The following is a 20,430-nucleotide window of genomic DNA, read 5'->3' on the forward strand; positions in this document are numbered from 1 at the left end:
AACAATGGCCTCCAGCTCCTCCTGTTTATTCCCCATGCTGCATGCATTAGTGTAGATGCACTTCAGCTGGGCTAACTGTCCTGCTACTTCCTTGGGGGGACAAGCCCTAATGCTAACATTTTTACCCAGAAGCACTGGTATGCTGCTCCTGGGCACCACTTTTGTAGTCCTGGTTTCATCCCCATCCCCCTTCAAACCTAGTTTAAAGCCCTATGAATGCGCCCTGCTAATTCTTGTCCCAGGATCTTTCTTCCCCTTCGGGTTAGGCTTCCCCCACCTGTTGCCAGCATGCCTGGTTTCCTGTAGATCAGCCCATGATCAAAAAAGCCGAAGTCCTGCCGTATGCACCAGTCTTGGAGCCAGGAGTAATTTGCTGGCTCCTCCTATTTATTACATCTCAACCCCTACAAATGGTGGGACAGAGGAGAACACTATTTGTGCTCCCGATCCCTTAACCAGCCGTCCCAGGGCCCTGAAGTCATTCTTCATTGCCCTTAGACTTCTGGTACCTACCTCATCACCACCTACCTGAAATATCTGCATCATCTCACAGTAGCAGCAGCTTTCTGTGATCAAGATCCCCTGTAATATTTCAAAAATATCAGTGGATAACAGAAAAAAAAAGTTGCAAGTACAAAACACCATTATATTTGAATTGTATATTTCTACTATGTTGCTAGAGGTATGAGTCATTGTAGAAACTCTAATGCACTGGCAAAATAATGTTGAACCACAATGAAAAGGAATGATAGGGAAAATCCATATTCCTAGGGACTGTCACAAAAAAGGGAAAAATAGCGCCTCCGGATTTTTAAAGTTACATGATTATTACTGCACAATGTTTAGGTTAAATTCCTAACTGTGTGTTTGGAGGGAAGGAGAATTGGGAAGTGGAAACACATTTGACGGCATATTTAAGTGAAAGGACTCCTCTGTGTTCTCTGGTCAGTAACAGTAAGCAATTTTCACCATAGGCTCATATGGTGAAAACATAGACTAGACAAAAGGAATATATTCTCATCTTTTGAATCATTTTAAAGCTCACTGCTTTATCAATTTACAGATTAAGTGTAAAATAAAAATAAAATAATGAGAAAACAAAAATCTTCTAAAAATCTTCAAAAGTCAATTGCCCATGGGTGTGCTTCTATGTAGCAAAGAATAGGTCAGGACATAAAATGTATTCATTACACCAAAAAAATCAAACTTCAGAACATTTCTTAGGATTGAAAGGATTTAGGTTTTTATGAAACAAAACATGAAAACAAGTTGGCAGCCATTTATTTTTAAATCAAAGCAAAAAGTATTGTAGATCCCTTGTTTCAGGTTTTTTATGTGTTCCTAACTGATCATACAAGATGGTTTTGTGGATCCTTTGTACGGATTTAATGTTGTTTGGTTTGCTTTTCAACTAGAATATTAACCAGGTTATATCAGTCCTATGCTCTTGTGCTTTGGCAATGGTTTATTGTCCCCGTCTTCTTCACTTAGATGCAAATATATTTCGTAAGAATCTACAGAAATGAAAAACAACTGAAATTGTTATTCTACTCCCATGTCAATGTTTAAGGTGGACAATGAAAAGTTAAAATGGACAAAGTGGACAATCTCACACCATAGAAACCATAGCCAATGGAGAAGTTAGTGCAAGAACATTAGGAAAATCTAGATATGTATTAGGTTCTTATGTCCATATAAAGCAAAAGAAACAATAGACCTTATCTTAAAGCTCAACTGGAACACAGTAGACTTAGCAGATTGGATAATATTGGAAATCCGTGAGTTATCTTTCAAACACATCATAGAACTTTTATTATTATTTCCAGAGAATATAACCTTCTCAGTAACACATATAGAAGCTGCTGTTCCCTTAAATGTTCAAAGACAAATAAAACCACAGCTAGGCAGAATACATTATTTCCAAAGAAGTACACTAAAATATGAGGTGAGTGTGCCCAGAGAAGCTCAGGACAGCTCACGAGTCTCATAAACAGGATACAAATTGCTGAGGAATGAAAGTGGCCTAAACTGTATGACACAAAAGAAAGACACATATCGAGATGCAGAGAGATCAGTGATCTCAGATATAGCTGAAAAGTTATGTTCAATTTCCTGCTTTGCCACTCTGCCGGAGTGAAGATACCTTTCATATGTGGCTTGTTTTGTTTTGTTTTATTTTCTTTCCTCATCATCTGCTGCTGAGTTACTGTGAAAACAGAACTCTGGCTAGATAGAACTCTCACTTCTCTGCCCCAAAGTGATAACTTCCCCATGACACAACACATCTGTTTGTGGCTCACTCCTTGCAACTTTCAAGGAATAACCTCCCCTCTGGCAGCTCCTCGTATCAGCACAGCCTTGGTCCTGGATATGCTCATTCTGAATCACCTTTCCTTCTGATAGCCCAGAAGATTCTCTAGAACTGTAATATTTTTTTATTAATTAATTAAAGCGTTTCACAGTGTCCCGCATGACATCCTGGTCTTTAAAGCGGAAAGACATGGATTTGATGGATGGACCACTTGGTGGATAAGGAACTGGTTAGATGGCCACACTCAAAGGGTTGTGGTCAACAGCTCAATGTCCAAGTGGAAACCAGTGATGAGTGGTATTCCTTAGGGGTCAGTACTGGGACCAGTGCTGTTAAACAGTTTTGTTGGTGATACAGACAGTGGGATGGAGTGCACCCTCAGCAAGTTTGCCAATGACACCAAGCTGTGTGGCGTGGCCAACACACTGGAGGGAAGGGATGCCATCCGGAGGGACCTGGACAGCTGTGAGACGTGGGCGTTTGCAAACCTAATGAAGTTCAACTAGGACAAGTGCAAGGTTCTGCACCTGGGTCGGCGCAATTCCAAGCACATAATTGTTTTATAGGCTGGGAAGAGAATGGAATGAGAGCAGCCCTGAGGAGAAGGACTTGGGAGTGTTGGTGGATGAGAAGCTCAACGTGAGCTGGCAATATGTGCTCACAGACCAGAAAGCCAACCGCATCCTGAGCTGCATCAAAAGAAGCGTGGACAGCAGATCAAGAAAGGTGATTCTACCCCTCTCCTACGCTGTCATGAGACCCCACTTTGAGTGCTGTGTCCAGGTCTGTAACCCTCAGAACAGGAAGGACATGGACCTGTTGGAATGGGTCCAGAGGAAGGCCATGAAGATGATCAGAGGGCTGGAGCCCCTCTGCTGTGAGGACAGGTTGAGAGAGTTGGCATTGTCCAGCCTGGAGAAGAGAAGGCTCCGGGAAGACCTTCTAACAGCCTTCCAGTATGTTAAGGGGGCCTACAGAAAAGATGGGGAGGGACTCTTTGTCAGGGATTGTAACGTTAGGAAGAGAGGTAACAGTTTTAAACTGAAAGAGGAGAGATTTAGATTAGATATGAGGAAGAAATTCTTTCCTGTGAGGGTGGTGCGACACTGGCCCAGGTTGCCCAGAGAAGCTGTATATGCCCCATCCCTGGAAGTGTTCATGACCAGGCCGGATGAGGCTTTGAGCAGCCTGATCTAGTGGGAGGTGGGTGAAAACTAGATGATTTTCAAGGTCCCTTCTAACCCAAACCATTCTATGATCTATGATTCTATTATTTTATTAGACTGATGGAAAATAGTTAAAATATGCCTATCAGTGGATGTACAAAAAACCCTGTGATTAATTCTGTGATTTGAAACCAGAGTCGCAAAGTAGGACAAGCAATCTTAACAGTATAAACTTTTTTAGTATACTGAGATTTTCAATGCATTTATTTGCTATTACATGTTAGATAACAAATGATTCCTTCTATTTTCATTTTTTTTTTTGGTTTTATGTCCAATTGGAAGAGGTGGTACCACATATTTACCCAAAAGGAAACATACGTACTTAGCCCAAAATTATACTCTGCTGTTTAATACATGTTTTAAAGCATGAATAGAAATAAACCTTTCTCAGGATGTCCTTGACATGTTCTGAGAGACAGAAGTGCTGAACATATAAAACTCAGAGTCGTACTTCCAGTTCTGCCTCTAGCCAGCCTTGTAAGTTTGAACTCAATATTTCATTTCTCTGTTCTCTATCTCCCTCCCTATTCTCCTGTTTAGGGTTGATTTTACTGAGTAGAAGCTGTCTTTTACTCAAGGAGACCTTCATCTTTATTAGCTCCGCTAAGCATTCCTGCAGTATGTACTTATAATGCATCATAAGCTTTCTTTCTCTTTATGATTATCTATTATTCATATTGTGGCAGTGTCTAGAGACCAATAAGTTAAGATTATGACAAGATACAATATATAGATAAATACAGATGGCAGGTGGATATTTAATAATAAAGATGGGTATACGTACATAACTTGATGGTGTCAGTAACTATTAATGTTCCTCTTTTCCAATTAAATCTAATGATTATTTTTTCCTGAGTGTAGCAAATTAATTTGTAGCAATTCCATAGTAGTTTTGCCTTCTTTAGAGTTGACATATCTCATTTTTATTTTGTAATATTTTTAATGGTTATAAAGTTACCAATGGCATGAAGAGTTTACACTTTTTTTTATATATTTTCTTTTTTTTATCACTAAAATACCACAACTTACCAGGAGTTAATATCCAGGAAATGTAGAAAACTATAGAAATAACAAATCAAAAGAAATACTGCCATTAACTGCTTTACTTAGCAAAGCAGTATTTTTGTAGAGGTTAAAGATGAGTTTGAAATATTTGAAAATTTAAAGATAAAATTTGAAAAGATAAAAAAAAATTGTTTTAGATGAGGGAGCTGGAAAAGCCTTTTTCTTTTTTCTTTTTTTCTTTTTTTTCCACAAAGCAATCTTTGTAAATATTAATATTTTTACTGCCTCGCACTCATCAGGCCCAGATTCTTCTGTCTTCTTCTAGGTATAACTAAATATTACACATGGATAGTGCTTATAAATGCAAGAGCTTTTTAGTTAAACTAACTAATAAAGCAACCCTTAAATGAATAAACATTTGATTGTGCTGATTTGTACCTCTATATTACATACATCTTTTACCACATTCATTCATATTACTAATCATAGTACTGCCCAAAAGAAGCTCCACAGAAAAAAAAAAAAAAAAGATAAAAAAAAAAGAGCCTCTGGAGGTCACCTGGATCAAATTCCTGCTCTATCAGGGCTACCTAGAAGAGGCTGCCTAGGACTATGTCTATACAGTTCTGAGTATCTCCAAGGATGGTGACTCCAAAACCTCTCTGGACAACCTGTGACAATACTCTATTGTACTAGGAAGCTTAGAACAGGACACAGTATTGCAGGTGGGTCCTCAATAGTACTGAGTAGGGGGGAAGGATCACCTCCCTCAACCTCCTGTCAACACTCCTAACGCAGCTCAGGATACCATGAACCTTCTTTGCTGCAAGGGCACATTGCTGACTCATGCTCAACTTGATGTCCACCAAGTGCCTAGTATCAGTAGATGATACCCAGTGCAATAACAGGAATCCAAAGCTGCTCAAGGCATCAAATTACTTGGGTTTATACCCTGTAAATATCTTCCAAATTTGTACCCAGCTTAGAAGGGGGAAAAATATTTGAAATGTTTTAGTGAGACAGAATTTTTGCCACAACCTTTTTGAATTAATTGTTTCAGAAATAGAAATCCGATTCAGTCAACCAGAATTCATCCCAAATCTCTCTTCCAGCTCACTGTTCCATTGTATGCCAGCCATATCGTCATGCAATGGTCAGCATCTAAACACGACGGCTTTCAGTGTATTGCAGACATATCTGAATATTTTTGGTTACTTAGGTTTAAAATTCAGGTAAATCCAGTGGATTTAGCAAAGTGTGTGAACCCAGAGCATATCTCCAGTATATTAAATTCAGTAGGCACTTGATTTTTCTAAAGAAGGTCAACTAAGAGTTTAAAAGTGGGAAACAGTACTGAAATAACAAAACTTTTAAAAATACACTCCAAACCACACTTTTTACATTATTCTAGTATTTTGAAAGACTACTTTCTATCTTGTAATATATTTTTTTTCCTATGATTATAATTGCACAGCTGCTAACTGTTAAAGAGCATGAAGCCACAAATCTGTTGTTGGAAGATTTTGTACAAGTATTTCAGGAAAAAATAACTATGGTATTACCATGACACAATTTAATTATCATCACAGAATTAAATTTTAATCTAAAGTTGACAAATCTTGCTTATATCTAAGTGCTGTTTAGGATCAGCTTCTCACTGTATGGCAATCTTGAATAAGCAGAGATTGAAAGGGATGAAGAGAGAATAGTTTCTACTCACCTATAGTTGGATCATGATAGTCAGGGAACCGATGACTTATGAACTGCATTGTCATTGCTGGAGAGGAGAAAGAAAGAGGGAAGAAAAAAGAATGGTATTACTGTCTTCAAATGACAACAGGGAAAAGAACATGTAGAGAATTCATTCATCCAAGTATCAGCTTAGAAAGTGAGTCAAAAGTTGGTCATGTCTACAGCTGCAAGAATGCATTGGCATTACAGTGATAACCAAGAACTGATACATAGAAAAAAAATGAATTAAACTTCTTTATATGTCTTCATTTCTTCATTTTTAAACTGTATTTTATCAATTGCTGTATTAAAATGTTGCATCTGTTTAACACTTGATAAATACTGTTAACCTGATATTGTCTACAGATAAAAATTCCCATGAAGAAAAAATAAAATATAAATTACAAGGCTGATTCATAGAAGTTTTCATGATATTACAAAATGCCAGTACTTGATTTGATTTCTAGTGCCTTTTAGGAATACCTAACTCATTCAATTTCGCCTGGCAGACAAATGCTTCTGTTAACCAACTAGAGTTTGGTTTCTTCAGAACAGACTGTTTTATGGTTGAATATTACCTGCTTTTGGAAATGTTAGGAAAGTTACACTAGTCTTCAGGAAAATTGTTTTCCATTTGGAACAGGTGGTGCTCTGGAAGTGAAATTCTAGTTTATGTAAAAAGCCAGAAGCATTCATATTCTGTCCAACCATAAGTTTCCAACATGCCTTCCAAAGTTCATAGACTTTGAATAACCATGAAGGTAGGTTTGGATATTCAGTGTTGACAGTAACACCATTAGTTGTCAGAACAACATGGGAAGTTATGTTAACTTTGTTGTCTTTCCTCAGCAGTTTGAATCTCAGCTCACTTGAAAACTAACGGAATTTACCTACCACTGAGAGCTGTGAAGAAAAGACCTTCAAAAGTGAAAGAGGTGATTTCCAATTGAACAGAAGGCGGGGGGGGAGCAAAAACACCTACAAGAGGTTTTTAAAATATTGATTGATTTTTAAACCAATTTCATTATTTTAATTTTTCATATTTTTTAATGCCTGCATTAAAATTCCACTATAGTTTCTATGTGGCCATTTGTTTTAAAAAAGTATCACACCTGAATGATAACTATTAGTCACAACACATTAAACCAAACATGAGATTCTGCCTTATGTCCTGAACATCCCAGTTACCTTCAAAATCAGAGGTTATGAACAATAAATGTGACATTTTAAAAATTCTGCATATAAATACTCCAATTTTTAAAGCAGTACTGTTCTAGTTTAATGTTTGTCCTCATACTTTCAAGAATCAGGGGGTTAAGGAGATAGTTTTACAAAACAATACAGACAAGAAGTATTAAACATTTATTGCCATGTTAATAAATCATTGCATCTTTAGTGTAGACAAACATAAATGTTAAGAAGTAGCATTATAAATTCATAGTAACTCAGAGGGGGTAACTGTGCAAAAAAGCTCATTCAGTCTATACATGTTATCGGGGAATAAACCTACCTGCAGTGACACTCATATTTTCTATATTATCTGTTGTTAGATGCATTACTTTTAAGTACTGTGTATGTTTGGACACTTTCATTTCCAGGACACCTGGTTTTTTAATCACAACAGATTTTTAGGCACCTGCATCTGATAACCGTTAGCGGTTTATGAAGAATAAATTGATGCCTAGTATGATCTGCCTAGTTTTCTCTGAGAAGCAAATGCAGCTAGCAGAGATGCTCTTCATATGGTTTATGCATACACACTTTGAGCTTTCTGAGGGCCTGTAACACAAATGTATTCAATTTGTTTTGCTACCTGCTACTTTTTCTTGCCAAACTTTTTTTTTAAACCAAACTACCCTATATTTGGTCTCATTGTGTTTCCTTTTGGAACGATGCCTGCGTCACAAAATCAGCTGTAACAGAAACTCTCTGAGGACACCCAGAACTCATGGTAAACATTTTTCCTCTCTCCTGAGACATCCCTAAATCAATACATCATTTATATCCCCATTAAATCCACACGATGTAAGAGGACCTAAATAATTTGTAAGCATCCTACTGATTTTCTACTGTAAGGTGCAAAATATTAGCCACTGGGATGGGCAAAATTTGTATCTCCCAGACCACTCTGTGTGTGTGAATATGCGTGATCAAAACCTTCGCAGGAACCTTGGCTGCACAAAGTGTTTCAGAGGAAGGTCAGGAGAACTACTTCTGACTTGCAATGTCAAGTGCAACAATACTGACTTGTGCATGCCTGATCCTAGCCCAGAGCTCTACCTGGGCTGATTTGGCTATATATAAAATGAATCAGGAGAGGTACAGAGTTTGAGAAAGGTGCTCAGAAAAGCTCTCTGCATAACGACATGAAGTGATCTTACAGTCAACTGGCTAGGGAAATGGGGAACAAAAGATTCCTTTTATGTGCATTTTCTCCCACAACTGCTTCCATGACAGCCCTCTGTCAAGGGCTCCTCCTAACCACCAACTTAACAAACCTGTTTGGCTTCTTTAGTGCTTGTTAACTTTTGTATGGCAATTGGCACATACTCCAAGAAACAGTTTAGGTGGGTTTGTTTTCTCGGACAGAAGGAGTTGAGGTACACTCTCTGATCTTTTTAATCATTGAATTACAACGTAAAATAAGGAAACTGGGGTATAACAGATGGAATTTGCAAGCCGTCTTACTCTGTGTGTTCTTTAAAATAACAATTAGCCACAAGAATTTTTGGAGCAGGCGTAACAGGCCACTTCCCCTAAAGAAAAGAACAACTAGCTTTTGGCTTCAAATAAGCAACCCCTTACTCCATGAGGGTGGAGGTAAAGGAAGTATCAAAACCTCAGGTCTGTTGTATGACAATAAATATTCCACAGTCTTGGCTGCCGGACATGTAGAAATTAGTTCTGAATGATGGTCAGAAGTTGGTGGAATGTTTCCCAGAGGAAATGAAGGCTCAATCACCGTTGTCATGAAACCACACAACTCATCTGGAGCCTCAGGAATTAGACTTGCTGATAACCAACTCTCTCTGGGCTTCCCAGCAGGACAGCTGGAATACACTGGCTACTTCTCTGATACTTACAACAGCTCCAAAGTAATTTTCCAGAGCAATTTAATTTTGAAAACTAATACAAAAATGGTATGGGTATTCCATGCTGCTTTATGAAAATACTCTTTTTGGTTTCTCCTTTTTTCCTTATCCATTATCCTTTTTTCCATATAAATTAAGACTCACACATAACAAAATCAAGCCATCATCAGATATTCTTTTCACTATTTTCCTTTGTAAATCCAAATAAAACTGCTTCAAATTTTTACAGATCTATAAATTAGGTACCTTTAACTTTGATTTATGCCACACACAAAGCACTGTATCAAAATGTGGCTTTAAAGCAGGATATTAAAACAGAATAAATGTATAAGACCGATATTTGAATAAATATGTATGCATGTAAAAGCAGACTCAGTTAAAAAGTGGTAAAAATCCCAAACCAAACCAAAACAAAACCCTTTTAATCCATAGCATATATTGTGAAACATTTTGAATTGCAAGTTGCCTGAAAAATTTTAATGAATATTTTATAACACTGTGAAGATCATTCCACTTAAATGGGACATGTACATCACTTGGCAACTATGATAAGTAAAAGGATCATTGTTCCAGATGAATAGTATCTTCTTTATATCCACCTGTGGCTAAGCAAGTGCAGATTGCCTCAGCCAAATAAATGTAAGCCTGATATGCATCGCATCCGTATGTAGATTTAAAGTTCTCTTGTGTTTTCAGAATAAAAAAAGGGGTTCAGACCCTGCATTTAATTTTTAGATGTTTCCAATTATGTTTATCCAATGTTCATTAACTATCTGGAAAGGTATATGTGATACCTATCCTGGCACTGAAATATAAATGCTTTTTATGAATAATAAACTTAGTCCTGTCTGCTACTTTCAATATAATTCCTACTCTCTTCCTAATAGTATTTTATTTACCACGCAGTAGGAAATGTCATGCTTAGAAACAGGATGAGGTTATATTATTCATTCTAAAGTATCCTTTTGATCAGTGCAGGAATATTAATTTTCACATAAAGAAGGTATCAGGTTTTTAAAATATATATGTCTGGGGGGCCCACAGCAAAAATGCTTCAATACCCATGCAGTTGTGAGAGCAGGCAGAGCAGAATCCCACTGTCCTTCTAATTTGTTCTAAATTTCACTTTTACTGGCAACTTTGAAAGTAGTCCTATATCTATTTGTCAAGGCTGGAGAGTATGTTTCCAGCTTACACAATATTCTTTATGGTAATAATATCCCTGATGTGAACATCTCATCCTGAGCTTCCTATGCCTCTTTATTCACCCAAGAACTTCCACATATTCATACTTTTCTGGTTGCTGTGTGATCAGATATTAATCTCTTTCCAAAAGAATCTTCACCCTCATCACAAAATTCTACTTTTTAAACAGTCTAACAAAGATATCACAGTAGTTGCAACTCAGAGATCTGTGGTTCCTTATGCTTTATTCGCTTTAGTTTTGATCCACTATTCCAGTGGATCTTTAACGTGTGTTTTTGTAAACATAGAAGCTTCAAGGATACCAGCACAGCAGGTGGTCTTAAAAATAATATAATATGGTAAAGGTGGCAAAAAAGTTATACCTTCTGAAAACAGAACAGTAGATCATATTAATAAAGTACGCACCATAGGCAGATGCTTAAATTTTAAGAGATACCCTTGCCTTTATCAATCTGTAAAATTAAACAACTTACTTTCTAAAGAAAATGGCCAGGGCATGTTGAACATACCTGATTTTATTTTTCTGATAAGGTGTTTTTATATAACTAAATATGTAAATATGTTCAGTATCAAAGTTAGACTATTTTAGCAACTAGAAAAACATTTTATTACTACTGTTTTATCTCTGAAGTACTGGATAGTTTGAACAGTTCTGGCCTTTCTGATGGTTTCAAACCCACAAGACCCCAGGTATCACCTTCTAAAATGTGTTACCTTTTCAAATTTTTGTGTCTGAAAATTGTAATGTTGACTTGTGTTTCACTGGCTTGGAAAAATGACAAACATCCTTATAACTAACTCTTTTGGAGCTCATTCCTGAATTTTTAGATTGACTTGTCAAGTAAAAAGTCATTTGCAATCATTCTTCTGCCCATCGAATCTTATCAAATAGACTTTGTAATAACGATGTGCAAACATATATAAGATGAACAGCAAGAGGTGAAGACAGTAGTTTTTCCAGAATCTTATCTGCTCCCTGAATCGCATTAACACTTCATGTCAGCTTTGAATTGCTGGAGACATCAATAATGCTAGAACATATTGATGGGGGGGAAATTAAAAGTTAGAAAACCTCTAAATACAATCTAAGGAAGATTTCATGCATGTTCAGTCTCTGCAAGTTAAATAGCTCAAGGTAAAAGACAAACAAGAAAAATAAAATCTATTAAAGCCAAAGGGAAATTTTGCTGTGAAACAAATGGCAGACGGTAGCTATGAACAAATTCAGGTTACAAATTAGAAATATTTCTAGCCACCAGATGAGGGATTTTCTGAAGCAGAGTTCAAACATGGATGGAAGAGGCAAGAAACCTCTTTGATTTTAAGGTCCTTCCTAAGTGAAAGGATTGCCTCAAATCTATAACTCAGAAAGTTCTTTTGGAGAATTTTCCCCTGTATTCTCATTTTCAGGTGGGGAAAATGTTAATTTAATTTATGATATTTTAATATAGATAGCATCTATAATCAGATCTTCTGCTAATGTCTGTGATGAAATGAATGCTTGCTTTCCTAAAAAACTACATGCATTTGATCTGAAACATTTTATAAAGAGGCTCTTGCTTTCCAGGGAGAAGCTTCCATATGGAAAATATTGCTTTGTAATAACCAGGGGTAACTTAAATGATCCTTTGTTTATCATATACTTGTGTAGAGGAGGGAGGAAAAAAAAACAAAACAACAAAACCCCAAGAATCTGAGAAAGCTTCATATACAGTTCATGAAGTTAAAGCCAGCCTTTGCTATTTTGAGCAAAATGTGTTGCACTTCTCAGGTACTGCACTTATATCTTTTTTCCTAGCCCTTATAAAGAAATCTTATGGGATAGCAGACATGTCTTTCAGATGACAGCTTTCCAGGTCAAAAAGGACTATGTGATTTGAGTATACAGAATACTTCCTCTGTTTTATTTGTATTTATTTTATCTATGCATTCTGCATTTAGATCATAGTACATTTTAGAATAAATAACTGATAGTAGTAGTCACCTGAACCAAAGCAAAAGAAGTCAGAATGACAAAATACTGTTGTCACATTCAAATGCTCCACACCAGTGTGAACCAAACAACAGCTACAACGCCAAAGGTGGGAGAGGTTGTTTGATGTCAGTGGAGAGATCATTCAAATCAGCAGTATTCCATGATGACATGTAGATAACTTGATTAGATGGAGACCAAAACCCTTATGTGGAAGAGTATGTGAATCACCTGCCTCACACTGAAATCAATAGGATTACCCATTTCCCATTGTTGAGGTATGTGTTGTGCTAGATCTGAGCATTGAACATCCATAGTGGCTGAAGGTTATGCTTATTAGAGGGTATATGACCACCATCTGAGGAGTACCTATTTTGGTCAAAAAGATGAATGAGGGAAGATTGATGTCTAATGCAGGGTATTACAGAGTTTTCTGAAATTTTAAGAGTACAGGGAAGGCAAATAGAGATACAAGGCAATATTATGTAGCAATAAAATATTTTTGCACATTGAGTTTAGCTAATTGTATGATTGTCCCATGACACGGTAAATGGCAAAGTATATTGCTGGATTGAAAACTTGAATTTTTTTGAAACTGGTCCTAATAAAGATCCCACTCCATGATAAGACACTCTTATCTTCATACTACTGGAGGGTGTGAATATTTTCAAGCAGAAGTTTTAATATATTTTATTTTGTTCATATATCCTTCCCAAAACAACCACTACAGGGTAGATTCACTGATAGGATAACAGCCTAAAGGCACCTTTGTTCTGACCCAGTACAGCCATTTTTACATTGTTATACACTGTAAAAAACAGGATAAGAGTGTTACCACATCATTTCAGGAAGGAATGATGCAAAGCCTGTGAGTTGCAATTATTAGTTTTTTAGGTATTACAATGTATTGTGTTGAGTTGGTCTTGGTTAAAGACTGAGTTGCAGAAAGCACTGCCCAGGATTCTGTGGTCCCCTGAAAAATTATTTCCATCTCCTCCAAGGCCTGTGCATCTTCTATTTATTCCTGTCAGTTCTGACTCTCACTATCTTCTATCCCGTTTCCTGTCTGGGAACCCACATTTTCTTGCCGGGAAAGTCATGGTCTTTCCTTGCAAACAGTCCCAGCTAGATCCCTCATTTCCTTGTTAACAAAGCGTAACACAAAAAACTAACAGGGAAACATGTTAAAACAAGTCTCAAAAAGAAAACGAACCAAAATAAAAAAATGAACCTTTATGATGACTGAAATAGGAGAATTAGTATTTTTGTTCGGACTGCAGAACAAGAGGAAGGCTTCTTCATATAGTTTTGTACCCTTTTTCATTCTAAAGTAAGAGTAGACTATAGTCAAAATATGTTGGAGTTGGTGGTGGCAGAGCAAGGCAGAAAACAGCTTTCTTTAGAAAATATTCACAGTCTTATTATTTCTCCTTTTGCATCAGAAGTAAACAAAGGACTTGATTCAGAAATTTATATGTTGTGGCAACATGTGTCTCCAGCATAAAAGCAAAGAATTAGGAAACAGATGAGGAGAATCGCTCACTCAGAAAGAAAAGACAGAAAAAAAACTTTGTTTTGTTTTGGGACCCACCTTGAATGAATAAATAGAAATCACGAATCTCAGAGTATGTGTCTAGCTGGTCTTTGTCACAAGCAATAGATGTAAAGACATGAATTCTCATTATTTCTCTTCAAAGAGTGATCAGTGGAACAAAGACATGTACTAGGTACTGGTTACAGCTTTACAGCAGCGACTGAAGGACAAAAAGAGAAATTGTGCAAAATTTCATCCTGGATTTGAGAAACTTTCAGGAAACTTTCATCAATTTTTTTCTCACCAAGGAAAGGTTCCATGTCTTCTGAATCAGCACATTTCAGTGAAAAATTGTTGTACTAAAAATTTCTGACTAACATTAATATTTACATCCAGACCCAGTTCCTGGTGCAATATAAAAAAACAGAATACACTGCATTGTAAAATTCATGTTGAAAATTCTGTTCAGTGTTTAAGGAAAGAGGGAAGCACACAACAGTTGTATTTATCCCCCATATAAGAGGCATCATCATAATGTGATACAAATTAACGATAATGAGAAGGTAGATTGCTACCACTTACGCATCATTTCCTCTGTAGTATATCCCTGATACCTACCAGAAAGGTCTCCTACAAAAACACTGAACATTCCCCACCCTGCTTAGCTTATGCGACTTGACAAGATGCATTAATAAACAGAAATTACTTCTGGCAAATGCTGCTATTAGCACATTTTCCCACTGTGTTTCTGCCATCAAGTTAAAATCAGTAAGAAAACTTAATGTGTCTTCTACTGTACTTCATCTAGAAAATCCAACCGTAACTTAAGCCTTCCATTAGTGAGCAATCCAAAATGTAATGACATAAAAAGGTTTTAAACCAGACTCCAGTATAATGTGATTTTTAAAACAGAATATATTGAATAAAGCTAGAAAGACTCAATTTTCACATGTTATTTCAGAGAACAATAGAGGCAATCTTGAACCATTACAAATAGACACGTTTCAATTAAAGTCAATGGATAAATCTCCTAATTTTACAAAGGCATTACAGTAAATGAGAAAAACATAGAGTAGTTCTTTATACAAGTGGGCCCTGGCTGGCAACTACCAGTCTCAAATATGATTAGCTCACTGTGAAAAGGACTTTCAAGGAAGGATAAAGTCATTTCATTCCATGGAAAGGAGCCTCTCAGCAACCACATTTATTTCTCTCCCTTTTTGTCACTGCTGACATGTTTCAATGTCAACTTGAGATGCTCTGACTTGGTTTACTGCTGTTTCAGGTAGTGGTAAATTGACATTGTTTGCAGGTTTCCTAACATAAACTAGTGGTTAGCTCCTATGATACCTTCTGCGTGAAATTATACCCCATACATCAGGCAGTGATGAATTGGCAGTGACAGCAGCTGTATTTTCTTGCAAATGGGAGAATAGTTGCTGTTCTGTAATGTGGTACCAACTTTTCTGTACTTCAAACCTATTGCCTGGAAAATTGATGACACATCAAAGAGGAAGATACAACTTTTCCATTTAACCCCTCGCAGATGTTAGGAAGAGTGGGCTTGATGAATGACAGTAAGGTGGATAGATAACTGGTTGAAAGACAGAGCTCAGAGGGTAGTGATTAGGGGCACAGAGTCTAGTTGGAGGTCAGTGATGAGTGGTGTTCCTCAGGGGTCAGTACTGGGTCCAGTCCTCTTCAATATATTCATCAATGACTTGGATGAGGGGATAGAGTGAACCCTCAGCAAGGTCGCTGATGACACAAAGCTGGGGGGGTGGCTGACACACTGGAAGACTGTGCAGCCATACAGAGAGACCTGGACAGGCTGGAGAGTTGGGCGGAGAGAAACCTTATGAAATTCAATAAGGGCAAGTGTCGGGTGCTGCACCTGGCGAGGAATAACCCCATGCACCAGTGCAGGTTAGGGGCTGACCTGCTGGAGAGCAACTCTGTGGAAAGAGACCTGGGAGTCCTGGTGGACAAGAGGATGAGCATGAGCCAGCAATGTGCCCTTGTGGCCAAGAAGGCCAATGGCATCCTGGGGTGCATCAAGAAGAGTGTGGCCAGCAGGTGGAGGGAGGTCATCCTCCCCCTCTACTCTGCATTGGTGAGGCCACATTTGGAGTACTGTGTCCAGTTCTGGGCTCCCTGGCTCAAGAGGGACAGGGAACTGCTGGAGAAGGTGCAGCAAAGGGCTACCAAGATGATTAACAGACTGGAACACCTCTCTTATGAAGAAAGGCTGAGGGATTTGGGTCTCCTCAATCTGGAAAAAAGACGGCTGAGGGGTGACCTTATCAACACTTACAAATACTTCAAGGGTGGGTGTCAGGAAGATGAGGCCAGGCTCTTTTCAGTGGTGCCCAGGGACAGGACAATGGGTAACGGGCACAAACTTGAACATAGGAAGTTCCACCTAAACCTGAGGAGGAACTTCTTTACTTTGAGGGTGGCAGAGCACTGGCACAGGCTGCCCAGAGAGGTGGTGGAGTCTCCGTCTCTGGAGACATTCAAAACCTGCCTGGACGCGTTCCTGTACAACCTGCTCTAGGTGACCCTGGTCTGGCAGGGAGTTGGACTAGATGATCTCCAGAGGGCCCTTCCAACCCTATGATTCTATGATTCTATGATTCTATGTCTCATTTGGGGTTAAAATAATGCCCAGGTGTTTTGTTTTGGTTTTGTTTTTTCTTGCTAATGCTACGGTTTCTCAATATATCTGTTAAAGTCTTGTAAAGGATAACATCCAGATTCACAGATATTGTTGGCACCCAATTCCCTTTAACCCAACAGAGTTTAGGGGTTAACATGTCCTTGCTGATCTGAACAATAACCTGCATCACTCTCAAATTCAGATCTGTTTTTTTTTAAACATGTTAATGATTAGAATGATAAGCTTATTTCCTGTTGCTGAATGAACTTTCATTGAAAGTAAAGGAGATAAAGTTGACTTGGATTAAATTTAGGAGAGAAAACTAAATGAAATAATGGTAAATTTACTGCTTTAGATTGATGGTATCAAAATTATTCAAAGTACAGAACTGACTGATTAATTTTACTGTTAAATATTTTATAGCATATTACCTATATTTACACTTCTCCTATAAATTATATGATTTATAGATAATTTTTCATCACTTTCATGATCTTTTTCAAATTTCAATTTACTAGGGTAGTTTAATATGCTGGCTTTCTCTTTCAATGTAAAACATAAACAAGATTTAGAATACTTTATCTTGCTCAGAAATTCTCTGATCCATTCTTTGGACATCCAACACAATTTTTCCAGTGATAACAATGGTATTCAAATCATATTTAAAGGAAATATACTAAGGAAGAAGGAAGCATTTCTGAAGATAGATCTAAAGCCAGAAAACTGACAGGAGGGCATTGCTAAAATCCCAATAAAAATTTGAATTAATGAAATACATTTGACTATTTCCAGAATGCTGAACTCAGCATTTCCTACTCCTACACTTAAATTTATATTTATCTCAGTGGAGTTATTTAACTCAGTGGAGATAAATATCACATAATTTGCAGTATATGAGTTTAAAAGTGTTCTTCACTACAGACATGACTTTGAACTGAACATATTTTCCTTGTCAGATCTCAGAGATGTTTCTCTCACAGCTAATTAGGCAACACTTCACAATGAAGTCAAATCTGACACATTAGCACTTATACCAACGTCAGTTCTTAATGTCTTCTACGGTATTAGAAGAATTTCCATAAGATTAGGGAAGGGTGAGGCTCTTCAGTTGCTTAATCCCTGTGCGTACACACAAGCACACACATAAATCAAAAAACATGATAATTATGAACTGTTATTCGTAAAGCAAATCAAACAGTTAAGAAAGCCTGGAATTGAGGATAACAAGGTCTTCTGGATGGGGAAGAAGTAGTTCTGTTTTGCTACCGGCACCACTTAGAACACGGTTATGCAGGGAAAATGAAAATCACAAAAGTAACAACATTGAAAAGAAATTGTTGAAATGAGACTCAAGTTCTGGGGCAATCCTTTTCCATTGTAAATCAGCTCCTAGATTTATCACTTATAGTCAGTACTTTTACAGTATTAAAATATGCATTTTAGCTGCAATATCATAAATGCACGCAAGAGAAAAAATATTGGTTTGCACGGGCAGACTCTAAAGGGCTGCAAGCTCTGTGTGCTGACTTTAGGTGGTTCCCAACCATGCGTGCTGCCTTTCTAATTCCTCTGAGACACCAGACTCTTCCAGGTGACAGCTAATGTAACATGTTTCACAGAGGATTCTCAATATTGCTCAGAGGCAACACACCTGAGAGGCCATAAACATCCAGCTGTTAGGATCTGACCTCTGCAAATTTTAGAAACCCTAGAATAGACATCCTACAGCTCTAAACATTGGTGTTAACATTTTAAAGACATGGAAAAAAATATAGTAACTAAACACCTAGAAGCGTCAGAGGATGAGTTGACTAGGAAGAGAGCTTCTAGATCTAGAAAACAACATGCACTTTGGAAATAAAATAAGAAATAATGAGCTATCTCAGACTACAGTACTAGTCCTAGGCTTTCAGTTACTTTAACAAAGACTTAACCGCTGTAAGACTACTGAAGAAAGCTTATGTGACCATGTGAATCTTGGAAGACATGTTTCTAGCTTTTGGCTCTGCTATCAGCTCTTTATCCTGTGATTATCACCAATATCTTTTTTGCCTCAGTTTCCACACCTGCAAAAAAATATGGCAACAGCAATATGGACAAAGAGCTCTGAGATTTATAGGATTGCTGCATAAGATCTGTCTGTGAATGCATTCTTTAACTATTTGTCTAAAATAAAATTAGTAAAACCAGTAAATTTTTAAGAACAGACTTAACCAATCCCTTCAACATGAAGTTATCTGGATGAAAGAAGAGTGAAATTTGTTTACCTTACATAACATATATGAGTTACTAATACAGTGCAGATGAAAAAACTACAAAGTACAAGGATGATAAAGTAAAATAGCTAGATATCCTTTCATTCTCTTCCCCCTCTCACAGTACAAACCAACTGGAAGTTTACATCTCCTAAAAGCACATTTATATTGCTTGACGTATGTACACTCTACATTATGATGATATATTGACAGCGAGCACAGTTACACGACATGTTTGGGGGTGAAAGGTAGCACTTCAGGCAATAAAAGAGGTGATTTATTATAGCATTAGTGTGACACTGAAAAGGTCAGAAAGCTACAAAACACATACAAAAGTTCTAGAGGACTGATTGCATTTTCACAGAGAAAATCTACATTAGCCTATTCAGGTTTGTACCCTCAGTGTGAGTAAGAAACATTAAAGCTATCAATACTTGCAACACACAAAGAGTTCTCCATGTTGGGTTTTTGTTTGTTTGTTTGTTTGTTTGTTTGTTCCTGTGGCTGGAAGGGAATGGCTCATGACCCAGGAATGAACTTCAGAAAACTTGGGCCCTAGAATAGGCTGAGTCTCAGTCTTTCATACTTCTGGGCTAAACTTTCAAATTTTTCGTAATGCACTTTCTGTCCTTGATGCTCTTGTCATTTATTCTGGTGTGAACATAGCTGTCTCAAGGGTTTATGGTGCTATATATTACCTTAGCTTTATGGGTGACAGAAGCCGAATTTGGTGACCCTAGACCTTTCCATGCAAAACCAGCATCAGTTAAAACAAAACAAACCCTGAAAACTACCCCCCCACAACACCTCTCAAACAAGGCAACAAACACCACAGAGTGGACTTACAGGAGTCTCAAAAACTTCCCTCATATTACAGGCAAAATTCTTTTAAGAATTTCTGGAGGTTAATTAGGAACACAATGTATTGGAATGGGGCTGATGAATAAAAATAGTTCTTTGAATTGTGAAAAAAATACTTAAAACCAAAAAGATCTTATCCAGACCATAGAAGACATGGATATATTTAGTCATTTCTGGATTTTCCTGAAAAGTGGTTCCATAATCAGGTCTCCTTAACAGAAAAAAACTTTGCCCCAGAGCCGGGACCTGTACTTCATCTGCTACAAGGCAGGACTGGAATTTATGTTTTACCAGTCCCTGCAGTAATTATAACACTGAAATTTTGTCTTGGTGGTACAGTGGCATTGTCAGTCAGTTCTCTGAAGATAAAGATTTGGGAGCTGACTGGGAATCATCAGCGGAACTTTTTCAAGACGACAAAGCAATACACGGCTCTAGGTTATAACAACCTTAACTGTTTCTTCACATATGCCAAAAAAGGATTTGGGAGAACATTTAGGGGCTCAGTGAAGATGGTATTGAAGTACTCCACATCCCAACAGTATGATGACACTGTGCTATGCTGATTCAGAAATGAG

General features: G+C 37.5%; 1 protein-coding gene across 1 annotated transcript in view; it reads right to left on the reverse strand.

The window, feature by feature from the left end:
• Positions 1 to 20,430, reverse strand: part of RIT2 (Ras like without CAAX 2) — a 192,732-nt gene that overhangs the window by 126,976 nt on the left and 45,326 nt on the right. Inside the window, exon 2 of the mRNA XM_054185924.1 lies at positions 6,263 to 6,319. Within this exon, the coding sequence (XP_054041899.1) occupies positions 6,263 to 6,319 (57 nt within the window). The remainder of the gene's footprint in view (positions 1 to 6,262; positions 6,320 to 20,430) is intronic.

This window comes from Rissa tridactyla, chromosome Z, assembly GCF_028500815.1.
Source record: "Rissa tridactyla isolate bRisTri1 chromosome Z, bRisTri1.patW.cur.20221130, whole genome shotgun sequence".
NCBI lineage: Eukaryota > Metazoa > Chordata > Aves > Charadriiformes > Laridae > Rissa > Rissa tridactyla.